This window comes from Procambarus clarkii, chromosome 71 (assembly GCF_040958095.1).
Source record: "Procambarus clarkii isolate CNS0578487 chromosome 71, FALCON_Pclarkii_2.0, whole genome shotgun sequence".
Taxonomy (NCBI): Eukaryota; Metazoa; Arthropoda; class Malacostraca; order Decapoda; family Cambaridae; genus Procambarus; species Procambarus clarkii.
The window spans coordinates 17,278,571-17,291,444 of record NC_091220.1 but is presented as its reverse complement, the minus strand read 5'-3'; the positions used below and the strand labels follow the sequence as shown (position 1 = coordinate 17,291,444).

The 12,874-nt window shown below is 39.2% G+C and overlaps 1 protein-coding gene across 8 annotated transcripts; it reads right to left on the bottom strand.

Moving 5' to 3' along the window:
* Positions 1-719: 719 nt before the first annotated feature.
* On the bottom strand, positions 720-12,666 carry LOC123745555 (PXMP2/4 family protein 4). Of its 8 annotated transcripts, none has more exons than XR_011224318.1 (5): positions 12,439-12,639; positions 9,817-10,285; positions 8,721-8,852; positions 1,379-5,464; positions 720-1,266 (listed from the first exon to the last, which is right to left on the bottom strand). XR_011224318.1 is itself a non-coding variant. In XM_045726210.2 (5 exons), the coding sequence occupies exons 2-5, from the start codon at positions 10,075-10,077 to the stop codon at positions 4,409-4,411; spliced, it is 639 nt and encodes a 212-aa protein (XP_045582166.1). In that variant the 5' UTR covers positions 10,078-10,285; positions 12,439-12,639; the 3' UTR covers positions 720-4,408. The 8 variants fall into 8 exon arrangements, 7 of the variants coding, with proteins under 7 accessions (XP_045582166.1, XP_069168264.1, XP_045582165.1 ...); XM_045726210.2 differs by having other exon boundaries at positions 720-4,413; positions 5,224-5,464; XM_069312163.1 differs by having other exon boundaries at positions 720-5,464; positions 12,518-12,666.
* Positions 12,667-12,874: the final 208 nt, after the last annotated feature.

The window sequence follows — 12,874 nt, the reverse complement described above, 5'->3', positions numbered from 1 at the left end:
AAGAGAATGTGTGGAGTGAGTGTTTGTTCAGCAAGTTTAAGGATTTGTTATAGTTCTGATAACAGATTTTTGCTGTGTGATGATGGGCTTGAGGTAATTTGCAGTGGTTGAACCTCATCCACTAATCTATCCCAATTGTATTTTAGATTGTGATAGATTAATGAGTGGTATAGTGTAAGTAGCGCAGAGTAGAAAACATAATACCAGTACAGTACTCTATCTGATTTTTGTCTTAATAAATTGACTGATACTTGTATAAACAGATATTAATTAACCAAATAGAAAAAATTGTCACATACATTACGGGTATATTATGATACTACAGTACACATACTGTAAATCCTCGAGAAGAATGGGGACCTATGGCAAGCATCATGCTCATTGGACCTCCTGGTCCCTTCCTACTTATATTGGATCTACTGGTCCCATCCTACTTATTCGCTGGATCTCCATAAGTATCCAAAGGACTCCTTACCTCGATTCTAGTAGCCCCTTCCTATTTACTAGACCCACGTAAGTTATTCACTGGGCCCCTGTATTTTATTCACAGAACCCCATAATACAGTGTATATATTTTCCAAAGCTTCCCCCCCTTCCCACTGGACAGGACACTGAGGAGGGTGAGTGGAAGGAAGAATGAGTGAGGTGACTGGGAGGGGTAGAGAGCAACAATTTTTAAAAATTCATCATTAATAAGGCATAAAAAAAACACATCTGCGATAGGTTCAATAAAGTTTACAAATTACAATAACACACGAAGTAATATTAGACATGAGGGTCTTGCCCATGTAACTTGACTTGGACTAGAGGACATCATACCTACAAGATCCTTAGAGTGCCAGGATCACTATTGAGTAGGATGTCATCGTTGTATCCTACATCCATGGTCCTATCACTGTTAATACCAAGCAGATATATCACACTATATATATATACTGTATATGGATACTCATTATTTAAGGAAAATACATCGGCAAAGTCTTATGTGTGATGTAGTGCATTCTCTTTGAATGCATTATATTCAATGCTTTATAAACTGCATCAAATAAAAATAAGGAACAAGCCCTTTACTTGTAAATATGTATTCTACACTATTATCTACTAGTAATTATTGACCTACACTAGTTAGAAATATTAAAGCTTTCATCCGATTAATTTTATATCTGTCCTTCCTGCCTGCTACAACTGCCCTTCCTGCCTGCTACAGCTAACCCTTCCTGCCTGTTACAGCTACCCCTTCCTGCCTGCTACAACTGCCCTTCCTGCCTGCTACAACTGCCCTTCCTGCCTGCTACAGCTAACCCTTCCTGCCTGTTACAGCTACCCCTTCCTGCCTGCTACAACTGCCCTTCCTGCCTGCTACAACTGCCCTTCCTGCCTGCTACAGCTAACCCTTCCTGCCTGTTACAGCTACCCCTTCCTGCCTGCTACAACTGCCCTTCCTGCCTGCTACAGCTAACCCTTCCTGCCTGTTACAGCTACCCCCTCCCTGCCTGCTACAGCTAACCCTCCCTGCCTGCTACAGCTAACCCTCCCTGCCTGCTACAGCTACCCCCTCCCTGACTGCTACAGCTACTCTCGCTGCTACAATTAAGTTCTCCACTACTGCTAAATGCACCAAGGTCTGCTCACTTCCTATTAAAGAAAAAACTCCCAACCCTCTCAGGCCTTTATCATTAGAAAAATGACTACCAGGAGAGCAGTAGAAACAGTTTTATAGGTCCAGCCCATGCACCAGGGAGGAGGGAGGAGGCTACATCAGACAGAACAAATGGTTGACTTAAGTAAATACTGTACCTGGGACACTAGACAGGAAACGAGGAATTAAGAGATAGGGTGGGAGCAAAAGAGGAATAAACCCATGGGAGAAAAGCATAGGTATACACTAAAGGATAACTAGAAAACAATATGGAGACATGGACAAAAAGCATGGAGAAAGGACTATTATCACAGATTTTCTAACCTGTATTTCTTTCCAATTTTTAATTCTGCCAATATTACATGAATATTGGAAGTAGGTGTACAATATTGTACTAACTTTTAAATTTTAGTGAGCCTTATTTAGGCTAACATCAAGAAACACTTAAGCCTTTTAGCAGTTCATTGTGAAACATTAACAAAGCATATGATGGAAATAATTAATATAACGGTCATAGAGTACAAATACTATCCTGAGTACAAATAGTACAAATAGTGCATAGTTATCTGTAAACTTATACATATTTGTACATAGAGAACAAATAGTACATAAAGTATTTTTCTGATAATATTTTTCTAAAAGTGCCACTGCACAAGTACTCTACACATGACTGACTTTACACTGAGAACTAAAAAGTAAAAACAATAACTTTATTCTTTCAGTGAGAAAGATAAAGAAATGGGTGTGAAGATCTGCTTCAGTGCATCTAACAACTTTACAGAGTACAAATCCAGAGAGACAATGACACACTGGATAAAACAAACACCTAAATGCCATGTCAAGTAAATTAGAAATAAATGATTAGCAATCCTTCAAGACCAAAATTTCACAGCTTATAATGATGCATTTGTTAATGAGATAGCAATAAAAAAAAGGTGTTTATCTTGTAAACATCTTGTTTTCACAATAAATTAATTAATATCTGCGTGATAGTGATGCAAGCATTCGATGTATGATGGTATTGAGGAAATATGTATAGGTATTGTGTGCCATTCTCAACCAAACTTGATCAAAGAGTGCAATCTTGAATAGATTTTGGTTTTCTTAAGGTCCTAAGCACATCTATAAGTAAATCTACACAATTTGTACACATTCATTAGAAAAGTATATTTCTTAGGCCATTAACATTAAAGAATTAGAGGGAATTGGTATTTTCTTTCACTTGGCATACAATCATCTTGAAAAATAAGTTATGTCTAAATAGTCAATACAAGAGAAGAGAGAATAAAAATTTTCAGTAGATCATTCTGGCACTGAAATTATTACAATACTGTATCTCTATTCTTTTGTACCTTAGACTATTCTTTGATATATCCATAAACAACTACCTGTCATGCATTATGAATGGTGGAGACAGGCCTTCATCAACTGTCCTCCCTCACTGTGACAGCCATATGACTTTCTCACCAAATAATGGCAATGTATTGTCATTACATGTACTAATAAACACTGTATTACTGCATATGCTATTCACATACAGTATACTGCTCTCACATGCAACTTACTTTTACCAATGAACTTACATTTGAGTCATAAAACCCCTAACATACACTCCGTCAAGCATGCTTCTTGGACTGTCTGCTTACATCCGCCTTTTCATTCATAAAATGAAAACTAATCAACTTCTTTTGTGTTGTGCTGCCTCACTAGAATCCTTCATGCTATCCAGATATTTACTGATTGTACAAGCAATGCCCTACAATCTTTTCTTTTAAATCTGATAGTGAAGTTTACTTTTTCATTTAAATCTTATATCTTTCTCCTTCAAACACAAAGAAGAAATTGTTAGTTTCTATTTCAGTTAAATTAAATTTCCACTGCATAGTAAATATCCAGCCAAATACAAAGCATACCTTCTTCTCTGACCGAGTCTGAGAGTGACTATTATACATTATACAACAGTAGTCACAATTATACTCCTCCGTACGGCCCACAACAATTCACAAACTGCTTTAATATTGTTATCATTATTGCATTCTTACCTCTTCTACACACTCTGTCAACTTACTATGAGTATCAATACTAAATATATGTACCATACCTTGTAGCGCAACTCTAATTTTTCCAAAATCATTGCCTAAAATTGGCTCCTCATAAGTAATTTTATTTGAATGCAATACCATTGGTATGATTCTGGGGATGATGTATATATCACTCAGTCAGGTTTAAGCAACACTTAGTCTGATCAGTAACTTGATGGGTTGTCACATGGACAAAGTCTGGCCCATAGCTAATGGAAGCTCAACAGGGTACGGCTTCCTGTCCCTGACAGGATACAGCTTCCTGTCCTCGACAGGGTACGGCTTCCTGTCCCTGACAGGGTACGGCTTCCTGTCATCAACAGGGTATGGCTTTCTGTCCTCGACAGGGTACAGCTTCCTGTCCCAACAGGGTACGGCTTCCTGTCCTCGACAGGGTACGGCTTCCTGTCCTCGACAGGGTACAACATCCTGTCCTCAACAGGGTACATCATCCTGTCCTCAACAGGATACAGCATCCTGTCCTCAACAGGGTACAGCTTCCTGTTCTGAACAGAGTACAGCATCCTGTCCTCAACAGGGTACAGCTTCCTGTTCTGAACAGAGTACAGCATCCTGTCCTCAACAGGGTACAGCTTCCTGTTCTCAACAGGGTACAGCTTCCTGTTCTCAACAGGATACAGCTTCCTGTCCTCAACTGGGGTACAGTGTACCCATACCCAATTATTACCTAATCTGTGGAACAAAATATAAATACAGTATTAATTTTTCAAACTACTGTAACCGTACAATACTTAAATACAGTACTAAACAAAAACGGTTTTATTAAATATTTTTATTTTACCCAACATTAAAACCAAATTTATACTTTAATCAATACTTACTTAGATGGTTTGACCCATTATGGTATAAAACCAAATTAACATTTAAGTAATTATCAAAAGCAGGCACCAAGCTGGGGAGACTATTTAACACTAATTAACATTTAAACACTATTATATTTACCAATACGTGTATTCAAACGTCAGGTAAATATGTTCAACTATTGAATCACTATGTAATTAATCTTTTACAAAAAAAAAATCTTGTAAGTGAAAAACTTTGTTTTGTTTTATAATTATACAGATGCACAATTTAACACACTAAAAACAGATTTAACATTCAATATAAATCCTAAATTATTAATTTTTGTTATTATGTATTTTTTATCATATCACAAACATTCCCATTATTGTGATGTATGGTAGTTTTAGTTTCGTTCCATAGTACTGAGAGAACAGTGTAGTTAATCCAAAACAGTAACTACTTAGATTTTTATTTAAACTAATTCTATTTCTATTTTCAGTCATTAAATACTCTATATAAAATTTCTAATATTTGGTGAGTTAACTTAATTGTTAGCTAATTTACTCATGTTACGCATGCACACCATACACATGCATCCCTTAATACACACAATTATACTACAACACACTTTCAGAGGCCAAAAATTACATTTATGGCAATGAAATTACTTCCACTGTCATAAAACCTCATTGGTACTACCATTCCAGAGCTTATGAGGGCGGATGTCAGCCATAGCATCGCCAGCAGCCTGACTCTGACGATTACTGACAGTGGGTTTCGATCGCAAAAACAGTGGGAGGGAATCTTGGTCCAGATGGTGCATGTACGAGAGGAAGATGGTCCACATAAATGAAGCTACAGAAACCACAACTACACGATTCTTCTCCGCAACATATGCAAAGTTGATTGTTTGAACCAATGGCCAAATGCAGACACCAACCTAAGAGGGAACAAAAAACATTTGTGCACCAAATAAAGATCATACCTCGGAATATTTTAATACTGTAGTATTATTTATTTATTTGTCATTACCAGGATAAAAAGGCATAAATGAGAAGTGCTAATACACTATCTTGTTAATAATTCATAGCTATTTGCATGAAAAAAGTACATTAACTCTGTCTCCCACACTACTTTTCCAATGTTTCTGGAGAGTGCCACCTCACTCCTTTGAGTGATTATGATGTTGATGACAAATATGCTGACATCGTCCCCATTTATTTGACATGAGAAATGTGTTCTATAATTTTGTTATCTTAATCAGGCCCAGTTATTTTTTTTATTTATTTTAATTGGGCATAATGAAAATAACTTTGCTTAGCAATTCCTTAGAATTCAGTGATTCTTAAACAGGAGACTGGTACACACAAAGATGAATGAACTAGAGGGCGGGAGTGAATGAAGGATTACTGACGTACAGTACTTTATTCAAGATACTATACTTTTGTTTTTCTATCATTCAAAAAACCAGTATTGAATGTAATGAAACGCCATTTTCTGAGTGAGTCCCGGAGGCTTCCCAGGACCTTTCAGCAGATCGGTCCAGTCCAGTACGTGGCTGATTTGATCTTCTCCTCCGATCTTCGCGTCTGGTCTTACTGTCGCGGGTTTATCACCACTTGTAAGGTGATCAAGCAACCCGCCCTCTTAAAAGTAACGCTGCTTTTCGCTCATATGCACTCAGAAATGGACATAATTTGAAATGAAATCGGCTCACAAAAGTGATGTACTGTCCCATTTTCTGTTTGAGTCTTCCATCTTACTTGGTTAGGTTAGGTGAGGAAACATTCAATTAACGTTTTTCATGACGTTTTGAAACTTTAGGAGAATTTCCTAAAGCTACCAGAGGACCCTTAACGTACTGTTTTGGAAATAAAATCCAAAATTTATTTTAAACTTTTTTCATTTTCAAATTACGTTCATTTTCAGCTATACGAACAAACGGCCAAATTCAGACGTAATTTATAAGAGGACAGGTTGGATCAGGTGGCTTTGTTTATGGTGTCCCACCTGTGTGTTTCGTCTCAATGGAAGTATGAAGTTTCCTGGCGATCCTTTCGTCATTTTTGTCTCTTCGTAGGTTATCTTCGATTTCGGATCAGGTTTTGTCCTTTCTCTCTTGGTTGTTTCAGGACTGTCATCTTATGTCAAATACTGTCGCATCATATGAGGATGGACAAGGATGTTGGAGGGCTGCTCCTGCTTGGGTTCGGGGTGGATGTTACTTCCACTCCGTTTCGTCAGCTTTCTTGTGCATTGTTTCACCTCCAGCCTGCTTATGCGCCGCCTTAGCTATCCTGGCTGTTGGACCAGGTGCTCTCTTTTCTCTCTTCTCCTGGATTTGTGCTGGCCCCTTCGGTTCGGAATTGTTTTGATAAGGTTCTTTTCTTGTTGGCATTGGCCTCTGGGGTAGGTTTGTTCGTTTGCAACCATCTTCTTCATTTCTGGCAAAGAACGAGACAGCGACTTTCCAGAGGGGCCCCTTGGATTGTTGACGATGGTTGGTTCGGCAGGGGATGCATCACGTGTTGTGTCCGGTTGTGGCTCTTTGCCGTTATTTGCGCGCCATGGCCTCAGTGGCCTGGGACGTGCTTTGAGTTGCAGCCCATCCTCCGAATAGATACAGTAGTACATTTTAATACTAAAATGTAAAAAATACAATTCTGACCAGCGGCATAGTACATAAATACACTTAATCGCTAGCATCACACCAAAATATTGTGAATATTAGAGTTTACCTGAAAAGCTGTATAGAAAACCACGACCTAACCTAACCTTGGGGGTGTAGGATGACAATTTATTGCTTCTTAATTACATTAAGTACATAACCTATAGCTATACTGTATTGCTATTACAATATTAGTTTTTATAAAACTAATAAAACAAAACTAAAGTCTTTCCATAAATTATAATGTAACTCAGGATATTTTCAAATTTTTGTATAAAATCTCTGTTGTTTAATAAAACTGAAAAAGAAATTCTTTATATTTAAAACTTGTGTATAGTATATAGAATTGAACACGAAAACTTCAACCTAAAAGTTTTGAGTGTATTCACACAAAATTAGGAGAATATATGAGGAGGTAAATGTAACAGCACTATTAAGTGTATTTATGTACTATGCAGACAGTCAGGAATGTACTTATCACATATAGTATTAAAACGTTTCGGAGGAAAGGTTGTGGGATGACCCGGTTTCCCTTTTTCCCTGTTCCAGGACCCCTTTTTCCCTGTTCCAGGAGTCGGGTCTCCCAGGTCGTCCACAGGATTATTCGGTTCAACAATACTTGTGGTCTATCCTCATGCCCATAATGTTCGCAAATTTGCTGCTTTAGCTGCTGTTTTTGGTAATATGTTTTGGGGTGACATTCGGGCATGAGGATTTTGGAGGTCAAACAGGATCCTGGCCGCCCATTACCTCGTTAATGTTCCTGGCCCTAGTTGGGCATGTGTCGCATTGGGTCGCAGATCGCAGCCAGTTGTCTCAACTTCAAGTTGAGGTGTGAGTGGTATCTGCCTCCCGGTAAGTTCCTCCTTTTCTTTTTCTGTGGTTAGGTAGCTCCGGGGAGCCGGAGGGGCTCTCCACAGAAAACCAGTGTTAAATGTAATGAAATGCCATTTTCTGTGCGAGTCCTGGAGGCTCCCTGGCAACCCTCCCTCCCTCCCTCCCTCCCTCCGGTCAACAGTTAAGTTTGTTTTTATATTCAGCCTCTGAACTGTAGTTGGGTGGCCGTGTGAGAATCTGGGGTTCCCCCTTCCCCATTAGAGGGTGGGGGAAGTTGCGCAGGCAGCGACAAATTTTAGGGTAATACTTAATACTTGGAGGTAAAATTAATATAATAAATCCTAGGCTAAACTTTAACATTATTTTAGGATGATAATATAAAGAGAGCAGACAGCAAGGCACAATAACATGGCTCAAAATTAAGGAAGTCACTTCCTTGGGTGTCATACTAAAGAGTTTTCTTCATTTTGGTTTTTGATATGGTAGTAATGCACATAATTGGTTAAGTGAGAATTATTTGCTATACAGTAGAATACATAGTGTACAGGTACAGTATTTAGATGCAATTATTGAAAGCTGACAAAAGTACCAGTAAACAGTGAGATTTTTTAGCATGAAACTATACAAATATTTGGCATGTATAGTATAGATATATATAATTCATATTGTATAAGAGCATGAAGTACTGAACCTTCCACGTAGGAATGAGTTTCTCCTTCCATTCTTGGACACACTCGGCCCATGGTCGCCCCTCCAGCAAGGTGATGCCCAGGTAGAACTGTGTCTGAGCTGCTGGCGCAAACACAATCTGCTCCAAGCCAGCCTGCACCACACAAATGCTTACTCGTATCTCATTAGATAGTAATTATCTTTTACTTGAAAAATATACAAATTTTATCAAATAACTTCTCCAATATTACTAACTTCAAATGCCAACAGATAAATCAACCACAACCAATATCTAATCATATGGTACAAGTTAAATTATGTCACTGGATATAAAAATTATTGTATTAAACTGTTCTATAACAGAAACTGCTTTCATTAAATTTTGTAATTGAGATTTATGAATTACAAGTTCAGGACATTATTAAACTACTGTACCTGATATATTTTCTTCATTCATCCCACGTGTTCCGCTCACCACAAACCTGCAACATATTTCGCTCACCACACACCCGCAACATGTTTCGCTTATCACTCACCTGCAACACGTTCCGCTCACCACACACCCACAACATGTTCAGCTCATCACACACTCGCAACATGTTCCACTCACCACATACCCGCAACATGCTCCGCTCATCACACACCCACAACATGTTCCGCTCACCACATGCCTACAATGTCCTACAATCATCATCCAAATACTAGTCACAAACACATTTTGTCTTTACCTCTGGCCACCAATCCGAACATACCTCTGTGCCTTGTTCTTATACACTCACTACTTTAGCAGCATTCATTATCAACTACTACTTCAATGAGAAAATCCACTCTGGCTCCGAGTTGACTTAACCAACTTCAATACTTCAACTCTCTCCAAATTGCTATTTCTTGCTCTGTTCAGTCCCTTTCATTCTACCACTTATGGAATATATTTTGCTCTCATTCTCATCAGTTCCCCACCTCATTACAGACTACTTTCTGAACAACATATGTAAATGAGATTCAAATATCCGAAAGTCCTCTGCACACCCAAGAAACAATTTTAATTCTCTATTGATGAATTGTTATTATAAAGTACAGCACTGTATATAGAACAAAATTTGCTAGCAAAAGCTCACCTTGTAGATTGCATGCTTGAGTGTGTTTCCTTTGACAATTATACTAGCGAGTCTCACCCAAGCATACACTGTCGGGGCTGTGGCAAATGTTCCAAAAACGAGGTAACGTACCGACTCCATCAAGTCATACTTATCTCGAGTTTTGTCCAGAGACTGTTGCACCAGGTTGGAGGTGGGCCACAACACCGAGTAGGTTGCCATCCCACGCACAATGGGGTAATGCTCTCCAACCCTCTTTATTGCTTTCAATAATTTTGCCATTATCAGAGATTTTACAAGCTTCAAGTATCACTTGGCAGATTAATGTATTAATATATGTGCATAGAAAAGGGTACCTTTTTAATTTAAGCTCAGAAATCTATCGAGAAGAAAATAGTGCACAATTTTCATTTTTATGTTAAAAATAAAGTGTTATAAGTTAAAGTATAGTTTCAGATGTCCATGTATAAGTTATGCAAGTCCCTTTTACCTGGAAAAAATTAAAAAAAAAATCAAACAAGAGCACTGAAATTAATCATGCCACACACCCACAATGAAAGCAAGAGCAGCAAGGGCAGCAGGGGCAGCAGAAGCAGCAGGAGCAGCAGCAGCAGCAGGGGTAGCAGGAGCAGCAAGGGCAGCAGGGGCAGCAGAAGCAGCAGGAGCAGCAGCAGCAGCAGGGGTAGCAGGAGCAGCAAGGGCAGCAAGGGCAGCAGGAGCAGCAGGGGCAGCAAGGCCAGCAGGGGCAGCAGGAGCAACAGGAGCAGCAGGAGCAGCAGGGGCAATGATTCAAAATGGAAGACTTTCTTTCCAGTGGGTGACTTAAGCCTCAAGTAACACAGACTTCAGTTTTCTACTTTAATGTTATGCCACCCACTTTGTTATGAATTATCAGTAAACAATACTTATTTTCTTAAACTTTCTTTACTATACAGTAATTAGATTTAATTACATAAATACTATAGTGAAGATCATACAGTTTGAATCCTTTAACCCACACCTCTTAAACACTTATTATTTTTATAAATTTAATAATAGCCATAAAGCTAATTTGTAGGATGCTATTAGGGATGGATTTGAGCAAGGTTGGTTGTGAGTTGGCTGAGCGTAGAGGGTATGTCAAGTGAGTTTGGGTTTTTTATCATTCTTGGATAAGCATATCAAATAATAAATTGTAAATTTACTATAGCTGTAAAGAAAAGTTAGGCACACCTCTTAAAAGTTCTTAACAATTTTAACATTACAGATTCTGGTTGTTTTTACACAAAAATAGGGCAACATTATTAAAGTCACCATCCATATGCAAGTATTTCCTTTGTTAGTATCAACAAGTTGCCATTCTGTAGACACCAGATAACTGTATATCAATCACATTTAAAATTTATAAATATCTGCACCAGTACTAGATTATTTCCTTATACTGTATATTATAAAGTCATACTGGATTAGCACTTTCTCCTGACAATTACCTTTCTCAAATATTATTTATTTATTTATTTATTTATTTATATACAAGAAGGTACATTGGGTTGGTGAGAATACATAGCATAGTATTTACAATCTTGTAAAGCCACTAGTACGCGCAGTGTTTCGGGCAGGTCCTTAATCTAACAGATAATTTTAAGTAGGACAATTCTAGCAGAATTAAATTTTAATCTATTCTGGGTTATTCCTGCCTAATAATATGAATAAAAGTGCCATATACAGCATGGTGCCCATATTTCAAGAAGCACATGAACAAAGTGGAAAGGGTGCAAAGACATGCTGTTAATAGGTACCGAACTGAAAAACTAAGAGATACAAAGAGAGGTTAGAGATTTTTTTTTTATTATTTATACATACAAGAATTCTTACAGTCTTGTACAGCCACTAGCATGCATAGAATTTTGGGCAGGTCCCTTAATCCTAGATTTCCCCGGAATTCAACCCGTCAAATCGTTTAACAACCAGGTACCCATTCACTGCTAGGTGAATCGAGGCTACAGTTAAGGATTGACGCCCAGTCAATCCTCCCCGGCCAGGATACGAACCCAGGCCACAGTGCTCTCGAAGTGACGGGCGAGTGTCTTATCACTGTGCCACTGGAACATACTTAACAAGCAGTACTACAGCATACAAGCTGCAACACTTAACAAGCAACACTACAGCATACAAGCTGCAACACTTAACAAGCAGTAACGCTAACGACCAGCAGCACCACAGCTAACAAGCAGTAACGCTAATGACCAGCAGCACCACAGCTAACAAGCAGTAACGCTAATGACCAGCAGCACCACAGCTAACAAGCAGTAACGCTAATGACCAGCAGCACCACAGCTAACAAGCAGTAACGCTAATGACCAGCAGCACCACAGCTAACAAGCAGTAACGCTAATGACCAGCAGCACCACAGCTAACAAGCAGTAACGCTAATGACCAGCAGCACCACAGCTAACAAGCAGTAGCGCTAACGACCAGCAGCACCACAGCTAACAAGCAGTAACGCTAATGACCAGCAGCACCACAGCTAACAAGCAGTAACGCTAACGACCAGCAGCACTACAGCTAACAAGCAGTAACGCTAACGACCAGCAGCACCACAGCTAACCACACACTAGCCAGCAGCTGAGATAGCGACTGACACAAGCGCTGGCGAGACTGTACAAGTATCTAGGTCAAGCGCCGAGTCGTCCTCATGAGAGTCTGGACGTTCCTCCTCAATAGTGAACAAATGAACACGTGCTCGTCGTCAACTGTGATGGAGTTTGTTCACGAATGAACATGTACACTGAACACGAAACACGACCAAAACATTGATCAGCTGATCCGGTGAGGGTTCATGGAAGTGAAGCAGCGAGCGCCACACTGAAGCTTCGTGAACCCCTTCCTTGGCAACCCGACTCCTCCTCCTCATCAACAAACCTGATTTACCTGATTTTACCTGCGGGGTCACTAACCCTAGTGGCCTCGACGAGGACAGGAAGCCGGCGGCTTGTCGAAGGTCCCCCTATTTGCCTTGATGATCTTTTCTAGATATATTTTAAAACTCGACACAGTTTTGGCACGTACGGGTTTGGCGGGTAGGTGGTTCCATAGGTTA